This window comes from Cydia fagiglandana, chromosome 8, assembly GCF_963556715.1.
Source record: "Cydia fagiglandana chromosome 8, ilCydFagi1.1, whole genome shotgun sequence".
NCBI classification, from domain to species: Eukaryota; Metazoa; Arthropoda; class Insecta; order Lepidoptera; family Tortricidae; genus Cydia; species Cydia fagiglandana.
Window position 1 is genome coordinate 890,643 of NC_085939.1, and position 21,017 is coordinate 911,659.

The following is a 21,017-nucleotide window of genomic DNA, read 5'->3' on the forward strand; positions in this document are numbered from 1 at the left end:
TCATCTTCAAATAGGTAATAGTGACGGCCAAATATATCGACCTTATTTCTATAGAATTCTATAAAGGTGCGTTACGATATACTTGGCCATTTTATCCGTCACTATCCATTTATGCAGAATTTTGTTATTGGCTGCAGATACCTAGACATAAATAGTTTGTTTTTCAAGGGGGCTTCGTTGTTTCTTAACCGCTCATTGATATCCGAGCAACCGAAAGATTCCAAAATTGAACCACGAGCGTAATAGCGAGTTCAAGGAACAAGGGTTAAACAAACTTTGCTCCCGAGTGAAACACAATTATTTTCACCATATATAAAGAGAGCCTTTACCAACTGGTGTAGTGAAAAAACCGGGCAAGTGCGAGTCGGACTCGCGCACGAAGGGTTCCGTACCATAATGCAAAAAAAAAAAACAAAAAAAAGCAAAAAAAAAAACGGTCATCCATCCAAGTACTGACCCCTCCCGACGTTGCTTAACTTTGGTCAAAAATCACGTTTGTTGTATGGGAGCCCCATTAAAATCTTTATTTTATTCTGTTTTTAGTATTTGTTGTTATAGCGGCAACAGAAATACATCATTTGTGAAAATTTCAACTGTTTAGCTATCACGGTTCGTGAGATACAGCCTGGTGACAGACGGACGGACGGACGGACGGACGGACGGACAGCGAAGTCTTAGTAATAGGGTCCCGTTTTACCCTTTGGGTACGGAACCCTAAAAAATATCCTGCGCTATTCATCAACAGCGTGGCCGAAATGTGCTAGCTAGCAGACTCGTTTGAGTTTTTACATTCGCTGTCGGCTACGGCTAGAGTGCGATGTAGTTATTCGCTATATTTTTGTAAATACATTCGTATACCTCGGTGTTTGGCAGTTGGCGTCGGAAGTTGGTTTCATATTTTGACACACATCCAACACCCGTACAAAAATGACATGTCAGCTACATGAAATGACGCAGTTAGAGCGAGTGTTGCGCTGATTTGTTTTCGTTATAATTATTTGAAGCGCAAACTTCATTTTGTCAGTCATACGTGAATAAATAACTGAGTTTAAATTTATAACAAACGGGCGTACAGGACCGCGACCTTCGTCCGGTCCGACGGGGGATGTGGTCCGCGCCGTATACGTACGTTAAAGACGCAACAATCGGCCCAATTCCAACTTTAAGATACGTCAGTTAACAGATCTGGAAAAGATATGGATAAGATATGTCAGTGTCAAAAGTGACGTTTTTCTTTGAAGAAATGTCCTTAAAACTGACGTATCTTAAAGTTCGAATTGGGCCGTATGTATAAGAGATAGCGAGAAAGATATTGCTGACCGGTTCAAGGTCACGGTCTGGTGCGCCCGTCTCTTACAGCTATTACATTTGAATATTTATTTTAACTATAGTTACTGCCATCGGATTCTACAAGTTTGAGCTTAGCGCAAACAATTGCTTGCGTATGGTTAATTGGAACTGACAGGCCCATTCGTATATTGACATCAGAATGATATTTGAATCACGTTATTTAGTTATTTTGCATTTCGCTCGTACTTGTACGTACATTTACTGGCGCGGGCGAGACGTACTATAGCTAAATAAGAGTAACATGTTTAAAATATCAATCTTAATAATTATGTCAGTGTACGTTCGAATTGACTTGAGAGCCCACGTAAATCTTTATGTGAGGATTTAATGTTTCCGTGTAACTAAGTATACATTTTGTGCATACTTATCTATGTACTTGCAAATTTCTCTACCGGTACCGTTAATAAATATCTTCACATGATACAGTTGTTTTCTTTACGTAAATTATAATAACCAAAATTTATTCATGATCGTTTAATACGAAGGTATTAAGTATGAGTAAGTACCTAACCTAGTTAAGGTCATAATCATCAAAAGCATACATTTATGCACCTACATAAATCCATGAAAAAACTCGATAAAGTAAGACAAAAAAGTGTATATAATTTACTTATCTCCTCGAGCGTCAATAGTTTCAGAAATAGAAAATTATTTATTGCGAACCATGGTACATACATAATATTAGGTATCTTAAAACCAAATTTTATCTAAATCGGTAGAGCGATTTAAGCGTGAAGAGGTATCTGTCTGATACAGAGACATAGGTAGAGTTATTTTCGCATGTACTATTTACATACCTATAGGTATAATATTAGTAGAGATCTAGGATAGTCTATCTTTCCCTGATTTTTATTTTCGAGTTCAAATTCATATTTCACGAAATTGTAAGCTCTACTCATAAACTCATAAACCTTTTATATTATAGGGGCCATAGGTAATCGCTATTATCTCACGGTACTGTGACCTCCACCGTAATAAGTAATAAACTTTAGAAAACCATTTTCACTGAAAAGTTTCCAGCGTGACTACCGACGATTAAGCCAGTGACACAATACTCTAACGTAACGTAACTTTCTTGTGTGATAACGTGCCAAAACTGCTGCAAATAATTTAAAAGCATAACTCGTTACATTGTTTTGAAAAGTAACTTTATTTATACATGCTATAAAGTAGCATTTGCAATAACAGATTTCAATTGATTATGAGCGTGAAAAAGTATAAGTGCAAAACGGACTGGCGTGGACATAAAATGTTTATTATTTTCTTTGACATTTTAAACGAAAATGTTTTGACTGGCAGACTATAATAAAAGTATATACATACCTATTTATAGGTAGGTAGTTACATACCGAAGCTTGTGTTAAAGCAGAATTTTGACTAATTATACATACGTTTGGGAATATCGATGCGTTCCCTTAGTTTAAATAGAATATATAAAATAAGTAATTCTACTCATGTCCGACTTATATTTAAACCAAAAATCATTTGATTTAGTTGACATTTTATCATACCACACATTTAACAAATATATGTATAATGTACATACCTATGTACTAGAATTTAATCTCATTCATCTCCTGCCAAAAACCTGCAGGTTCGTTTAGTAAATAGACACGCAGAATGTTTATATTGTTTACCTTTGATCTCATCTCGTTCCATCCTGGATTATCGGAGTTCGGAGTTTGTGGCGATTAAATACTTCGGATATTAAGCCCAGGAGGTTTACTTGGCAAACATACCACTCATACCAGTTGTTAATATGCAAATCAAAGGTATGAATTATATTACACCGTTATCGCAATGCGGATTACCTACCTAAATATAATATAAAACCTACCTACCTTACCTACCTAAATATATATAAAAAAATTCACTTTTTCGTTCCTTATCTTATGACAAAATTTTGTTTCGTAATTTTAGATTAGATAGATGAAAGTACAAAAGGGAAAGAAAATAAATTAATAAAAGAAATAAGAATATTTATATAAACCTGACCGATGGCTGGTAAATAACAACATAAAATATTTTTCTCTCTTACCTGAACTGTACGAGTACAAAGGTCTTCAATTTTAAAGCAACACAATGAGGGCACTCTATCTTATACCTGATATGAAATACATAAAAGGATACACAATACTTTACTTAGTATAAAGCTTCTATCAACCATTTCCAGAAGAAATCTTTCTCGTTATTTGTTTAAGAAGGTACTGCACTTAAGTCTTCAGTGCTCTGAGCACTATTGATATTTCTGTAGCATCATATTTCTCTAAAATATTGAACAAAGGTTCAGGTCAAGGTTCACTTTATCACGAAATAGGTATAAGTATATAGGACCTGTCTCGATTTCGAGCATTTGTAAGCAAATCTGAAACACAGCAATCATTTATTATGAAAACGAGTACCTACCCTACTTTAAAATAAAGAATAAAGGGTAAAAGTTGGCTAAATAGAGCACCTGCAATAATATGTTGCAAAACGCAGACCGCAAAAATATCTCACACGATCGTTCTTAATAAGATTTTTCCAAATTCGCTGATTATATATGTACTTTTATTTCCATGGGCCCAAAGTTAATTAGTTTGCGTTGTTTTATCACAGAGTCCCACCTGTCTCCACCATAAGATTTGACCCACACACTGACTTACACACACTTCCATACATATGTACTAACAAAGCAAGTTAAATAAAAGCTTGTAAAATAGAGTAGTACGTAATTGTAAATGAGATTGAGTAATTGACATAAAAGGTAAAAACCCGTGTGATGGCCATTTCTTCGTCATTTATTTTCGAGCGGCGCGTCATATCCCTGGTTCTAATTTATTGGGTGAGTTGCTTGCCTTAGTAGGGGAACTACCGTATCCACAATATCCGCATCTCCCGCGGGATTAAATTAGATCCTCGTATTTCTTGCGCGTGTCAACAACAAAACAATAAATAAAACAATAGTGAATTATAAAGTAAAATCTTGGCCAGGGCTTAAATGATTGCATTGGTTTGTTGTGCTGCTTTCCAAGAGCACATATTGTGGTAATGCTACTCATGGTTCCCTGTATTTTGATTTTATGGAGCAATAAAATATACCTCGATGTTTCTGTAATATTATAATTTATCGTGTAAACGCTAGCAGCCGGCGGCGTGCGCTTGAGTGTCGGACTGACTCAACTGACGAGTACAGTCGCCATCAGATATATCGGAGCGGCCAAGGTGCTCAAAAATATCTGGACACGCACTCTAACGCCTTGACAAAAGAAGCGCGTTCTTGTATTTGAGAGCGCTGCGGCCGCTCTGATATATCTGATGACAGCTGTACAAACACTAGGTACAAAGTAACAAACATACGAGAGGAAAATATTAATGGGCTTGTTAATAATTTACGTAAATTTGTGTTTAACGTTGACGTTTTAACGATTGTAAGCACAATTTTTAAGCTCATTATTCAATATATTATAGTAAACAATACACCTTATAAAACAAAGTCCCCCGCCGCGTCTGTCTGTGTGTTTGTTTGTACATTCGCAATAAACTCAAAAACTACCGAACGGATTTTTATGCGGTTTTCACCTATATTTAAAGTGATTCTTGAGAAAGGTTTAAGTGTATAATTTGTTAAGGTGTATAGTTTGCGAAGCCGAGGCGGATTGCTAGTCAAAATTAAAATTTTATCGATATCGACTTATAAAACAACATACATTTGCCTGCGCACTACGTATTTAACGTCAAATCAAAATTGCGGGTTTGGTTATTACGAGCTCTGTTGAAGATAGGACTGAAAGGAGTAAACATTTTCGGCTTGGTTGACGTTATACGTTACACTGACAAAACGAAGGAAGTTTGTACACAACGTGCTGTATGCTTCAATTCTATTTTGATCGAACAGACAGTTGAGATGTAGGTATACTCTATCTATATGAGTCATTTCTCATTTCCTTTTCGAGGTTCCGGTCAAGGCAACGTTCATTACCAAAATACCGAGAACAATATTATGTAGGTATACAGTAAACATTCATTAAAATTTTATTTTATGCAGCAAAAAGTTGGGTGCGTCCCACGAGATATAACTACATAATATATAATTTCATATTAATAACATTCACAAGATATAATGAACGTCTGCTATAACATCAAAATCAATATTTTTATTAGGAATAACGGTCAATTAACATAATACTCATTTTGTATAATGACTTTTTATATAACACTCAAATACTCTAAATTCAGTTTATATAACATACATAACGTATATCGATCATAGTATATACTATCTTTTAGTATACTGATTATAAAATATAATAGCGTATGATATACTAAATAGGTTATAACTCCTACGCTGCCAGAAAAGTAGGTTAGGTTAGGTTAGAACTGCGACCCCTACAGAAAACAAACTGCTGCCAGAAAAGTAGGTTAGGTTAGGTTAGAACTGCGACCCCTACAGAAAACAAACTGCTACCAGAAAAGTAGGTTAGGGTAGAACCGCGACCTCTACAGAAACCAAACTGCTGCCAGAAATGTAGGTTAGGTTAGATTAGAACTGCGAACCCTACAGAAAACAAACTGCTGCTAGAAAAGTAGGTTAGGTTAGGTTAGAACTGCGACCCTTACAGAAAACAAACTGCTGCCAGAAAAGTAGGTTAGGTTAGGTTAGAACTGCAACCTCTACAGAAAACAAACTGCTGCCAGAAAAGTAGGTTAGGTTAGGTTAGAACTGCGACCCCTACAGAAACAAACTGCTGCCAGAAAAGTAGGTTAGGTTAGAACTGCGACCCCTACAGAAAGCAAACTGCTGCCAGAAAAGTAGGTTAGGTTAGGTTAGAACTGTGACCCTTACAGAAAACAAACTGCTGCCAGAAAAGTAGGTTAGGTTAGGTTAGAACTGCGACCCCTACAGAAAACAAATTGCTGCCAGAAAAGTAGGTTAGGTTAGGTTAGAACTGCGACCCCTACAGAAAACAAACTGCTGCCAGAAAAGTAGGTTAGGTTAGGTTAGAACTGTGACCCCAATAGAAAACAAACTGCTGCCAGAAAAGTAGGTTAGGTTATACAATATGAGCATTATGCATTTTGGTGTTAGATGATTTGAGTAATATACATTATAAATCTGAGATATTATGAACGTTATTCATAATGATCATTATATACAATGATATTATACTTAAATAACGGTATACTTAACAAAAGTATATATTTTGATGTTATATCTAACGTTCGTTATACACCTTGAACGGTATACAAAACAAAATTATACAATATGAGCGTATATAATATGAATATTATAGTATAAGTTCTTATGTCTTATATTACTTACCCCAAAAAGTTAAAGTTTCCACCTCGATTTCATCACCTAATAAAATATTCAACTGAATTTGCCCCGTCATCAAAATAATCCACCCAATTTGATCAGCTGAATAGAAGGGTCAAGATAAGGACGTGCCCATGCATGATTTGCACTATCCCCGACTCGGAGTAATTAACAATGGAGCCGCCATTAACAGGCGTTCCCCTCTGTCGAAAATAGGCGGCCAATGGTCAACCACATGTCAACCATATGTATGGACTGACGTTTATCTGACATGACGTACCTATACATTTGATGTGCCCCTCCCCCGCAAAAAACGGCAGACTATTTTGTACCGAAAATTTTAGACATGGCGTCTCCATTGGTTATATCCTCTAAAATCCCCGAGTAGGTTCATAAATGTAACTACCAGAGTAAACTAACTCTGCGGAGTCACGAACTTTGGCGCTTACCTGCATACCTATCGGTGCAATGCTGTATTTTAAGGTGATTTTAAGCGAAAGCCTGTAATATAGATAACAGAACAGCCACTTTGCTAGATGAAGTCAAAAAGATTGTAAATTCAAGCCATCGTACGTTCGGGGCATGTAAGATTCACGTGTCAGTGCATTATTCATGTGCTTGCGAAGGCAAAGATCTAATCAGTACGTCTTAGTAAACCACCAATTTATCATTTTTAGCAGTGTCAAAAGAATCACAAATGCTCCAAATGGATATCACGATAGTGAGTGAAAGTAAGCTTTGTGGGAGGGTGACAATTTGTCAAAGCGACAGAGGCATTCAGTTTAGATTTAATGCGACGGGCATCGGCACTCCCCACGCAATTCGAAAGGCTTTCGACCCAATTCGGAGCATCATAAGTGTGTCAGTGTCACGGTAGGGGTTACGGCATAAGGAGGCCAATTCAGATTGAGCTATTTCTTAAAAGGGACCAAATGATATTCGCTAGGTGCGAGACTGGTGCTGCCCTCGTTTTATGGATTTGTCTACGGTTAAAACTATAAAAATCAAACTTCATTTCATTTCATTTCATTTCATTTATTAAATGCCAACCATGGTATTACAAGGTGTTTACATACTATATTAATATATAACATTATAAAGTACTGCATGGACCCTGCTAGGGCGTGACAAATCTTAAAATATAACTTAACTAAGCTAACGTAAGCTTCTAAGCTAACGTAAGAAAAAAGATAATTTTGGAGCGTCGTTTCATCTGCTACTGTTGATGCTGACTTAGAGTAGGTGCGTACGAGCAACTTTGTCTCCGCAACTTTGTGTTTTGTCTCTGTCGCACTTAGACTGTCCTATCGACATTTCATATGTGCATGGAAGACAGCGTCATTTCTATGACGTCGTTCGTGACGCTTGCGCAGCGTCCGTCGACTGCCCGACTGGCCTTCATTATCTATATTATCTTCTGGCGCCATATTGATGTTAAATATACCTACCGTTAATTTCTCTTTTGAAATCTATGAAGCTATAAATAAAAGTCTTCTAAGTACTTACGAGTATAAATAACATCCATAAGCATTCTTCATAAATAATTCACCTACTCAGCACGTTTTTCAATTTCCCTGTAAAAGGTAAATCAAATAAATCTTGCAGTGGCTCGTTACAAAAACACGAAAAGCGATCTAAGTGAAGTCCCAAACAAACCATCAACACAATCGCTGCGGGAACAATAACAAAGCAAAATTGATCGCACGTGCTTTGCTAAACAAATGTTTCACAGGTAAATATGTAAGTACATACAGTCAGCGTCATATAGCATCCAAAGTATTCAAATAGTTCGGTACCGGTCGGCGTACCGAATTATTTGAATACTTTGGTAGCTTACTATTATTTTATGACGCTGACTGTACCTACAGTAAGAACTAGAAGTGGCTAAGCCAGGTGTTAAAAATATCTCAACACTTTAAAATTAACATTTGGTTAACTAGTGGTTCTGTGAGCCGTAGATTTCGCAAGCATTTTAACTTATTAATGTACGGCTCCGCCATTTTGAAAAATTCTAAAAGAATCGACTACGTTAATTAATACCAAGCTCAGACGGAGACCTTCGCTGACGCTCGGTAATTAGTCATTTAGTTATAAATTACTAATATTGAGATTCGGTCAATAATAAGATTTATGTTTGGTTGTGAACCGTTTTTCCTTATACGAGTAGGTATGTTCGCAAATAAACTATAGGTATTGTAAACACTAATGAATCTGTGTTGCACAAGGACGTAATTATGTGTAATGGACTAATGGATACGTGCGTACCCAATTAATCAAAACATCAATAACTCAGAGACAAATACTCATTCCAAATTAGTGTTAGACCAAGAAAAGTCTGACTGAGACTTTAGAGACTTACGTATCTTATGTGAGAAATATTTGATATTTATTACTAGCTTCTCGGTGAAGGAAAACATCGTGAGAAAATCCAAAGGTGTATGTGAAGTCCCAAATTCGTATTGGGCTAGCGTGGGCTAGCTAGGCTGAATTGTATATTTAGAGCTCTATAAAATATAAGGTTAGATTATCCCGCGCCCCGCGCCCTAACCTGCGTTCTGATCTCGGATTTGATTTAGATAAACGAGCACCTCGCTTCCTGCCGTACATCATATGATAAGGTAGGAGTTATGGAGGTCACTGAGATTTCCCAGATAAAACCTAAATGAGTACTGGCATTGTAGTTAATAATAAAACCGGCCAAGAGTGTGTTAGACCACGCTCAGTGCTGTAGGGCTCCGTAGTTACCCGTCCGTCACAATAGGCTGACTTGAACAGGGGCTATAAGTGGATATCAATTTTAAGTACATAACAAGCAAAAGGGGGTTTCTTCGTAGCACTTTTTATCACGAAGGCAAGACTTTTTGCGAAAACTTTGTAACGGCTTAAGGATGACTCACGCTAGGCCGGGCCGAGGCGTCCGATCAAGGGCTGCGATCGTTTTCGTTTCGTTTTCGACTCCTACAAGAACTCTGGAGCTGACCAATACCTAGAGATTGGAGTCTGATTTTTTTTAATTTTATTTAGTCTGTAGACACCTACTAGCTACTCGTATGAGTCCGTTTGGTGTATATTATTTAGGTACGTACTTTTATGCCTACTTACCTATAGTATAATTAGTTAATTACTCGTTATTATCGAACAGTGTCATTAAATCATAACTGCTTTGTTTTCATTTAGCTACTTTTACTCAGTATTATTAAATGTTAATGTAATTATTAGCACTAATTGCTTAATTGTCATATCTGAACCAGTACTTAAGATAGACACATTTTCATAAGAATATAGTTGAAATGTAACTCTCATAGCAAGAGTACGAATACGAAACTTTACTTACATATAGATATTAAAATAATGTCATTTGAATCAGTTGCGTTTGAAAAGAGTTTACAAAAAACAAATCGAATTTTACGAATGACAGGATTGCAGACTAATGACAATGAAAGTAACCAGAGTAACCAGACCTTCATGGAGAGACTATGGAGCCGGAAGTTTTATTGTTTTTTAAATAGCGTGTTGTATTGTGAACTAATAGGGGAAGTAGCCTGGATGGTCAACAGCATCATGGAAGGGAAGTTCCTTGAAGCCACCAATTGCGCGCCTTGCGTTACTCTTTGTTTCCTGGGTACCGCCAAAACTTACTACATAATAAAGTACGGCCACCATATAAATGATTTGATCATTTCACTGCGTAAACTGCAGTCGCCTCAATTTGACTCCAGTGTTAAAAAAAGTCCCACAGCTTTCGGGGAAATACGCTGTATGGTCCGCAAACTCCATCTGTCCATAAAAACGTTAACTATCGTCAATGTAGCTGGCCTTGGTACGTTCTTGCTTAGCCCCCTTGCTATAATGGCATATGAATATTATACGTCAGGAAAAGTTGAGTTGAGACTTCCATTTCTAGTTATGTACCCATTCAACGAGTTCGATCTGAGGATTTACCCTTTTATATATGCTCGTCATGTGATCACTGGTGAGTACATATTGTAAGAGTATAGTTAAATGTTTTTTTTTACCTACAACTTGCGATTAGTAGGTACTCTATTATTATGTAATGTGAATAAGAAAGACGATAGATAATCAATGTCTTAATTGTTTTCTATCTATATTATCCCGTTGAAAAATGCACCTTACCTGGCGAGTATTAAGTTCAAAATTTGTTATGTTGAATACAGATTTTAAATATTATCTCATTGAATTTCTCTTAATCTACCTAATTTACCTTACCATTTGCCTATGTATTACTTATGATTGTTAGATAACAATGTTTTTCTATTTAAATATAGAAAAAAAAAATATTTTAACCTGATGGTACCACTCGATGTATGTATGGCGTAAAACGAAAGAAAAATCTATGTTAAATAGTAATTATTTTTAGGTCTGTTTGGTATCTTCACCGTGGTCGGCCCGGATTGCTTGTACTATACTTTTTGCACTTTTGTACAAGTTCAGTTCCGTTTACTTTACCATGATTTTGAGTCAATTGTAACACCGAATGTGAGAATATGGATTCGAAATGGAAATGACAAATATCACGAGAAGTTTCGAGCTTGCATTAGCCGACACAGAGAACTTATAAGGTTGGAAAATTTATATTTATACCTCTTAATTTAAAGAATCTTTTTCTTCTCCAGCACTCTTATTTGTAGATTAAATGACTGCCAGTGGGATCGAATTCATCGAAACAACTTCATAAGATGCGCGGCGCACGGGGCACCGGAGCAGTGTTCTTAGAATACTAGCAGCAGTGTTCTTAGAATCCTAGCAGCAGTGTTCTTAGAATCCTAGCAGTAGTGTTCTTAGAATCCTAGCAGCAGTGTTCTTAGAATCCTAGCAGTAGTGTTCTTAGAATCCTAGCAGCAGTGTTCTTAGAATCCTAGCAGTAGTGTTCTTAGAATCCTAGCAGTAGTGTTCTTAGAATCCTAGCAGCAGTGTTCTTAGAATCCTAGCAGTAGTGTTCTTAGAATTTTAGAGTCCGTGCGGAAAGACACGAGTCGTGAAATGTATGAGATCCAAAGGCAGTCCTATAAAGCTAATCTTTTATCCTCAATTATTCGTCCTTGTTATGATTTTAAAATGAGAAGTTTGATGTCCATTTTAATGTAGACTGTCCGTAATGGACTTTATTACAGATGCACCAATTTAATTGAAACAGTGTATTCCAAGTCGTCTCTGTTCAACTTCATGTCGAGCTCCCTGCTGCTCTGCTTGGCCGGATTTAATATCATGGTAAGGGGCCCAGAGACAAAACATCCTCTTAGCATAGTCGCGCTACCCCCTCTGCCACGCATACGGTAATTTTACTCAATGTTTTCGAGTCGAAAGTGTCTTTGTGTGACGTCCATGTCTTTGAACGGACCAATCACGACACGGGATTTCGCTCACCTCGTCCCGCGCTTCCCCGCATTTTTGGCATCATCGGTTGCATGAAATAATTGCTCTAAACTCGCGATTCATTCAACTGTTGAATTGAAGTGGATGCGAAATCTGACAGTTGTACATGTCGAATAGGGGCCAAGGTCATTGTCACGTAATTTTAGCATAATATTTCGACTGCTTCTCTGAAACCACATTCCCGAATGAAATGATTCCCTGGAGCTCTCTGACCAACTTTATTTTAACCGTGGCACGTTTCATTTACATAAGAAGCTTTGCTAAAATTGTACAGAGTAGAAGTTATTGCTATTGCCCACTTTTTTCAGGCTTATGAGGACTTGGCTGTGTCTGGTAATTTTATCGGTTTCCTGTTCTTATGTTTGCTGCAAATATACCTAATATGCGTTTATGGCGGTAACGTTTCACGAGCTGTAAGTATAGGTAGTTTATGTTTTTTGTCTTATTTCCAAGGCGAAAAGTGCAATAACCGGACAAGTGCGAATCGGACTCGCCCACCGAGGGTTTAGTATTTGTTGTTATAACGGCAACAGAAATATTATATCATCTGTGATCAACTGTCTATCGCGGTTCATGAGATACTCCTCTGTGACAGACAGACGGACTGTGGAGTCTTAGTAATAGGGTCCCGTTTTTACCCTTTGGGTACGGAACCCCAAAAATGTAAACATATACACATTTGACGTCGACTGTACCTAGTTTTGAATGCGAAGGTGAATTAATTTTTATCAATATCTGTGCAAAAATAACCCACATTTCATAATTATGGATGACTCACGTTAGACCGGGCCGTGTCCGGGCCAGAGCTTCCGGCGCCTCGTTTTCTATGGAAAGCATCACGTGATCACCTGTCATTTCATAGAAAAATAAGCGCCGCGCCGGAAGTTCCGGCCAGGACACGGCCCGGTCTAACGTGGGTCATCCTTTAATACGAGTCTATCGTAAATAGGCATAGACATAGACATCATTTATTGGTAATAAAAAGGTATTACAGGCTTCGAGCAACACGTCGGAAGGGAGGGGCCCAAGCGATATCTCACCGTACAAATCTTTCTGCCATTTTTCGCGGGGGGAAGGTGCACACAGTGGCACTTCTCACACACTTACATACAAAATCCAATCAGAGGCCCTACCGCGAACCACGTTCGACGTGTTGCCTCTCTATGGCACTTGTAAATTCATACGTAAGTGTGACAGGGAGGCAACACGTCGAACGTGGTTCGCGGTAGGCCCTCTGTAACGACGACACAAATACATACAAAATGACACACGTCAAAGACAAATCTTGCAAACCTCGATCTCTTTTTGTGTACGGACGAGTGACTAGTGTCACAACACGCACACTAACACATTTCCGTTGAAGTATGTCATTGTATTCTGAGAGATGAGAAGTCGGATTTGTCGCTCGACCGATCCGCAATTTGTACTGAGCGAGCAAAATCGATAAATCCAACAATTACTTGAGACTAAAATATAATAATTGTATTTAAATGTAATTAAACGTATGATATGTAAAAAAAAATATTACATGTGAAATGTAACACTTTCTTTTTATAAATTTGATGTCCCCGACCTCTTTTTATAACAAAAAACCGAGCAAACAGGCATTTTTGTGCAGCAGTGTTCACGCGCGCGTCTGGACTCGGTCTAGTGAAAAATCCAAGTGCAACTAGTTTTATTACCCGCGCTAGATTAGATTGACGCGCTAATCTTGTACCTCGGCAGAGGGGAAATAGTGCGAATGCCGCCTCCCTTCCGTGTTGCTCGAAGATTACAGGTCACAATTTTCAAACTTATTTTAAATTTCTACACATCTTACATCAATCCATAACTAGGCATGCTGTTTTTATGAAAATTGCTGTAAGCTCGTTTAAACCCACACTCGTATTTTATTATTTATTATGTAGAAGTCCCATAAATTACTACATATAATATAATTGTATGGCAGTACAGTCAGCATCGAAAGTGCCTATCTATCATTATATTCATTATCTATAATGCTTATTGCTTAATTATATGACACGAGTAGGGGCATGTAGAATAGTTAGACTGTGCCGGATAACTTTGTATACAAACTGTAAAAATATATTTCTATTTGTAAAAGTATTGTAGGATAGCAGATAGTTTTGGCGCGTTGTTTCACCCGCTACTATTGGTACTGACTGTACAGAAAAAAGGTATTTAGCTACTGATACTTTAAAATTTCAGAGCATGGATTTGAGTAGCGCTGTGTATAACAGTCAGTGGTATACCGTTGATGTAAAAACAGCGAAGAATTTACTCGTTATTCTAACCAGGTAAGGTAGTGTTACTTATGTGGTTTGTATGACCCATCATACAAAAATTTCGATTCTAGATCATTTGTCTTTTATATAAGTAATTTGTTTTATTTTGTTTATTGGGAAAAAAATGGCAGATAATATAAAAAGACGACATGGTTTAATACATTAATAAGTGCAACGGTCTACATCCTGGGACAATTTCCACTAACATTTGTAAAACAAGAATATTTATAGTATAAACAACACCGGGTCGCCACTTTCCCGAATGAAGGTTGAGGGAGGCGATGGCTGAGATATGCGTCATACTCGTGAACGGGTGCTGTTTGTGGAGACTGGTCTGTTAAGCTAACACGAGCTATTATACTTAGTAACTTTTATTAATTAATTACAGTGAGACGCCTCATTCTGTTCTCGTATGTTTCTTTTCTTTTAATGAATGTATTAATTATACAGGATATTGACTCTTGGAGACCCTATACATCTCTAAGGATAACTTGATAAACTATATAATCTTATAGTTCTGACACCTAGAGACATTTACACCTCTAAATATTATAGATTTTTTGTGTGTGTTTTTTTATCTGTATTTTGTATGTAATTCGACATTAAGAGACCATATACATCTCTTAGTAATTGTAATACGTTAGATTGAATTGTTAGTTTTAATTTATAAAATTGTTGATGTTATTATTTTTGCTTTTATGTAAATTCAATGTTGACGTGTAAAAGTGCCCTTGTGGCCTATTTGCTGAATAAATGTTGATATTTGATATTTGATATTTGAACATTATTTGCGGTATTTGACACATTATGACTGACGTATATAGAGATGTAACTAACGCAAATCGATTGTCACAGCAAGCGATTACGATTGGATGGCACGTAGACTGAGGTATCGAATTGTGACGTATAATTAATTTTTATTTGAGATTTAAATAAAGCTAGGATTATATGGTTTTCCCGCAAGCTAAATGCATTTAATACACCGACCGAGTAGGTCGCACCCATTGTCAAAATTGAAACTAACTGGGGATCTATTTTAAAGTTTATTTATGTTATTTCTGTGTCAAATTTGTTATCAGTTAAGTGACGATAAATATATCCATATTTACAGTTAATTATCCACCTTTTCCTTATTTTTATTAAAAGAAAAATGAAAAATTCATATCGATTTACTTAGACGACTACCGATTCATGACGGTGGTGTCCGGCCAACCCTAAAATTAAAAAAAAAGACGTAGAACGTAAACGTTCGCAGTGCAGTTGTTTTCCTTTGTGATTTCGATGCGCAAGACATTTTACGTAGTATTGCTGTTGTGAGTGACAGACGTCAAATACCGCAAATAATGTTGTTTACACTATAAGTGGCATCGGATTGAGGTAGTTATATTTAACATGTGTGGTATAATATATACTACTATCAAACCAAACTACAAGCTACTACCACCACTACCAAACTACTATACTCAAAAGAACATGAGTAAAAATGGTATTATTTGCTTTCAGGGCACAGAAGTCTTGCAAGCTGACTGCTTATATGTATGCTGAAATAAATCTGGAAGCTTTTACACGGGTATTTCCATATTGCGCTTGTTTTGCGAAGTCGATAATATACTTGTAAATAGGTTATAAATATACCTATATTATGATTTTTATTACAGATATTAAGCACATCTTGGTCTTACTTCGCCTTGTTGAAGTCGGTGTACAGTAAAGGAGGTGAACATTGATCAGTGGAGCGTATAAGGGCTCCTCTACACGATGGGCCAACGCCGGCCACTCCGAAGGACGCATTTATGCGTTAGGGGGAGCAAGTGATATTGCTATCTCATTCTGACGCATGGCCGCGTCCCTTGGAGTGGCCGGCGCTGGTCCATCGTGTAGAGGAGTCATTAAGACAACAACTGGCGGTCACCACACATTCAGGCCGATTCGACCGAGAATTCGAGATTTAGATATCATTCTGATGTTAGTGTACGTTCGAAAAGGCCTGATATATAGTAGTAGGTATGGGAGCACGAGTGGTTATTTCAGTTACGTGCACGATACAATCTGCACTCATGTAAGTTATAAAAATATGTACTTATTATATGTATTATACAAATAAAATAATCTCATATGGCGAAAAGTACAGCACTTAATTTTATGTAGGTAATGTAACACCTGTATGTAACACAGGAATACACACACAAAACAGGTATGCTTTGCGACAAATAAATGATTTGAAATTGTGTCTCACGGAAGTTTTATTCGAATATATCTAAGTTAATATTTATGAATTAAAATGAGTAAATATCAACTTAGATATATATTTAAAATCCTATGAACCTACCACTTCCTTTATAAATGGCAAAGTTTGTAGAGGTACTTATTTAGATGTTTGTTGCTCAATAATTCAATAACACCATTTGACGATATTTTACACACACGTTTTTAGGGTTCCGTACCCAAAGGGTAAAACGGGACCCTATTACTAAGACTTCGCTGTCCGTCCGTCCGTCCGTCCGTCTGTCACCAGGCTGTATCTCACGAACCGTGATAGCTAGACAGTTGAAATTTTCACAGATTATGTATTTCTGTTGCCGCTATAACAACAAATACTAAAAACAGAATAAAATAAAGATTTAAATGGGGCTCCCATACAACAAACGTGATTTTTGACCAAAGTTTTTTTTTTTTTAATTAAAGTTACAAGACTATATGGTTGGATTTGGGGTTGAACAAAAGATATTAAAATTTTACAGAAACGGTTTTTTTTTCATCTCTCTAGCTCTAAAAATAAAGATTTTAGACCCGGGCCAAATTTTTATTTTTCATTTTTGATTTTTTTTTTGTCCAAATCGGTCCCAAAAAAGGTCTATGTATACGGAAATGCATTATTCGTTTAGTACTTTGTACTAACGACAGCTCAAAACTGAAGTCCATTTTGCTTTATCTCTTACCTTTTTCGAGATATATCGTTCTGAAGGTACGAATTTACGAAAAAACTTTGCTATGAACTCCATCAGGCGCTGATGACTTTTTGTATGGATATATTGAAATCCGACTCGCACTTGACCGTTTTACATAGATTAATTTTTTTTTTGTAATTTCGGGTTAGTAAGTTCGGGTCATGATTTATATGGTAATCATCATCATCATCATCATCATCATCATCATCATCATTTTCGCTTTCAGTCGCCCACTGCTGAGTATAGGCCTCTCTTCGTGTACGCCACTTATATACATGCATTTATGTGTATGGTAATATTTAGTAAGTGACATGGCATAATGTATATTGACATAATCTGTCAAACTGTCAATTTTTTTTTTTTTTGTCAAATTTAGTGTAAAGTATTATATTTTGTCATAGTTTAGTACTAAATGTCAATGTTGGGTAATTTTTTGTAGACTGCATTTCTCATCTTAAGGGCCGGCAACGCACTTGCAGCCCCAGTGATCGCTGTGCTTATGTATTTTTGGGCGAGTTTTTGGGTTTCGTATGGGAATATTTGGTACAAAGAGACATGTTACAGTGTCCCAGTGTATATTGACATGATCTGTCAAACTGTCAATTTTGACAGTTTTTGTCAAATTTAGTGTAAGATCATATTTTGTCATGGTTAAGTACAAAATAAAATTACTTAAATATTATTATTGAATAGAATAGAATAGAATAGAATAGGTAATTATATGGTAATCATCATCATCATCATTTTCGCTTTCAGTCGCCCACTGCTGACCTATAGGCCTCTCTTCGTGTACGCCACTTATATACATGCATTTATGTGTATGGTAATATTTAGTACAAAGTGACATGGCATAATGTATATTGACATAATCTGTCAAACTGTCAAATTTGTTTTTTTTTGTCAAATTTAGTGTAGAGTATTATATTTTGTCATAGTTTAGTACTAAATGTCAATGTTGGGTAATTTTTTGTAGACTGCATTTCTCATCTTAAGGGCCGGCAACGCACTTGCAGCCCCAGTGATCGCTGTGCGTATGTATTTTTGGGCGAGTTTTTGGGTTTCGTATGGGAATATTTGGTACAAAGGGACATGTTACAGTGTCCCAGTGTATATTGACATGATCTGTCAAACTGTCAAATTTGACAGTTTTTGTCAAATTTAGTGTAAGATCATATTTTGTCATGGTTAAGTACAAAATAAAATTAATTAAATATTATTATTGAATAGAATAGAATAGAATAGGTAATTATATGGTAATCATCATCATCATCATTTTCGCTTTCAGTCGCCCACTGCTGACCTATAGGCCTCTCTTCGTGTACGCTACTTATATACATGCATTTATGTGTATGGTAATATTTAGTACAAAGTGACATGGCATAATGTATATTGACATAATCTGTCAAACTGTCAAATTTGTTCGTTTTTGTCAAATTTAGTGTAAAGTATTATATTTTGTCATAGTTTAGTACTAAATGTCAATGTTGGGTAATTTTTTGTAGACTGCATTTCTCATCTTAAGGGCCGGCAACGCACTTGCAGCCCCAGTGATCGCTGTGCTTATATATTTTTGGGCGACTTTTTGGGTTTCGTATGGGAATATTTGGTACAAAGTGACATGTTATAGTGTCCCAGTGTATATTGACATGATCTGTCAAACTGTCAAATTTGACAGTTTTTTTGTCAAATTTAGTGTAAGATCATATTTTGTCATGGTTAAGTACAAAATAAAATTACTTAAGTATTATTGTTGACAGATACTGTCAAATGGGATGTTGTTTGACAGAATCTGTAAGAATCTTGAAAGTTTTTTAATAAATATGGATCTTGCTTACGCTACGTCTTACGTAGGCGAACAACGCGCGAACGCGGCGCGGCGCGGCGCGGCGAAAGCGGCCGCCGCCGCGCCGCGCCGCGCCGCGCCGCCTGACATTCGCGTGCAAATCGCGCCGCACCGCGTTCGCAACGAGATCGCTTACGTAGGACACTTCTATGGGCATCAAAGGATTGATTTCGCCGCGCCGCGCCGCGCCGCGTTCGCGCGTTGTTCGCCTACGTAAGACGTAGCGTTACGCAGCGTCTTATGTAGGCGAACATCGCGCGATCCCGAGGCGAAACGGCGGGACGCGGCGCGAGGCGGCTCAATCAATCCTTTGATGCCCATAGAAGTGTCCTATGTAAGCGATCTCGTTGTGACCGCGGTGCGGCGCGATTTGATGAATGCTGATGGTCCTCGTTATTATGCTCAAGGCATTAGTCTTAAATAGTAGGTACTTAAGATAAGGTGTTGTATAGTAATCAAAGTGAATGAGGTTCAGTCGGCACGCGTTGATGTCTTTTTAAATTTTGTTTGTTTCATAGGAGTTTCTTTAGGAAATTTTGTTTTTAGGGTTCCGTACCCAAAGGGTAAAACGGGATCCTATTACTAAGACTCCGCTGTCCGTCCGTCCGTCCGTCCGTCCGTCCGTCACCAGGCTGTATCTCACGAACCGTGATAGCTAGACAGCTGATATTTTCACAGTTGAAGTATTTCTGTTGCCGCTATAACAACAAATACTAAAAACATAATAAAATAAAGATTTAAGTGGGGCTCCCATACAACAAACGTCATTTTTGACCGAAGTTAAGCAACGTCGGGTGGGGTCAGTACTTGGATGGGTGACCGTTTTTTTAGATAATGGTACGGAACCCTTCGTGTGCGAGTCCGACTCGCACTTGGCCGGTTTTTTATAAACTTGAAATAGGATAGATAACCTTGAATATTTTTTACCCTGAAATACTTACATCCTTTCATGGGATGAAAACAGGGTGAATATCAATACGGAGCAGCCGGCCTAGCCAAGGTTACAATCGCTATCGCTTCGACAACGAAAAGCATTATGTCTCTCTATCACTCTTCCATATTGGTGCGACAGTGACAGTTGCGTTTCGATCGCTACGGAGCGTAAGCGATCGGCATCATGGCTACGCGGCCAGGTGGGGACTTCTAGTCGGAGGAGAGACGAGCAAAGGCAGGCGTGGCTCACTGCGCGATTTCGTCGCGTCGCTACAAGTACATGCGACCCACCAATTCTGGTGTCTAACAGTAGTAGTTGCCGCGCACCGCTACTTTTCTTTCCACAGGCAACTAATACTCATCGAGTCAATTCTAACAACTTTAAACATAATTATTAGTTTGTGTCGTTTTATCACAGAGTTGACTACGAATCCCTAAAAAGGGACCCTTCTCGCATACTTAATATGTTGAGGTTTGATTAACTTACTAGAGTCTGTGCGGAAAGAGAAGAGTTGTGGAAAGTAATAGGGCCCAATACATTCCACGACTCTTCTCTTTTCGAACAGACTCTAACGGCTTACAAATTTTGCTCTTGAATGTGTGATGGTTGGCGATATTTAACACCCCCCAGGGCAAACTGTTTCATGGTAGACAAATACTCGAAAAACTGTGATGTTCAATCGGGAATTGTGGGCATTCCGAACAAGCGCGTTACACCCGCGCAGTTGTCTACAATAAAATAAACCAAATGACTATCGCCGCTCATAAAATGCCTGATTCATTTCAAATTCACCATTCCGAACAGATGTTGGACGAATGTCATAAAATATTTGATGAAATAATAGAGCGTCTGAAATTACGACTATTTTAATGGATAAATGTTCTATTTCGAAAACCATTTCGAGATATAAGGTTTTTAAACAGTTTCCGACATTTGCTGCGATATAATAATTGAGGATTGAAGATAT

General features: G+C 37.4%; 1 protein-coding gene across 1 annotated transcript; it reads left to right on the forward strand.

Moving 5' to 3' along the window:
- Positions 1 to 10,192: 10,192 nt before the first annotated feature.
- On the forward strand, positions 10,193 to 16,052 carry LOC134666896 (odorant receptor 4-like). The gene is made up of 7 exons (XM_063524202.1): positions 10,193 to 10,268; positions 11,025 to 11,235; positions 11,779 to 11,875; positions 12,349 to 12,453; positions 14,249 to 14,337; positions 15,829 to 15,895; positions 15,984 to 16,052. The coding sequence occupies exons 1-7, from the start codon at positions 10,193 to 10,195 to the stop codon at positions 16,050 to 16,052; spliced, it is 714 nt and encodes a 237-aa protein (XP_063380272.1).
- The last annotated feature ends 4,965 nt before the right edge of the window (positions 16,053 to 21,017 follow it).

What these genes read in the sequence shown, in the direction of transcription:
- LOC134666896 (XM_063524202.1), top strand. Translation starts at nt 10,193, where the DNA reads ATGGTCAACAGCATCATGGAAGGGAAGTTCCTTGAAGCCACCAATTGC. An exon ending in CGTTACTCTTTGTTTCCTGG is followed by an intron (nt 10,269 to 11,024) that starts GTACCGCCAAAA and finishes AATTATTTTTAG; the next exon opens with GTCTGTTTGGTATCTTCACC. An exon ending in GCGGTAACGTTTCACGAGCT is followed by an intron (nt 12,454 to 14,248) that starts GTAAGTATAGGT and finishes TTAAAATTTCAG; the next exon opens with AGCATGGATTTGAGTAGCGC.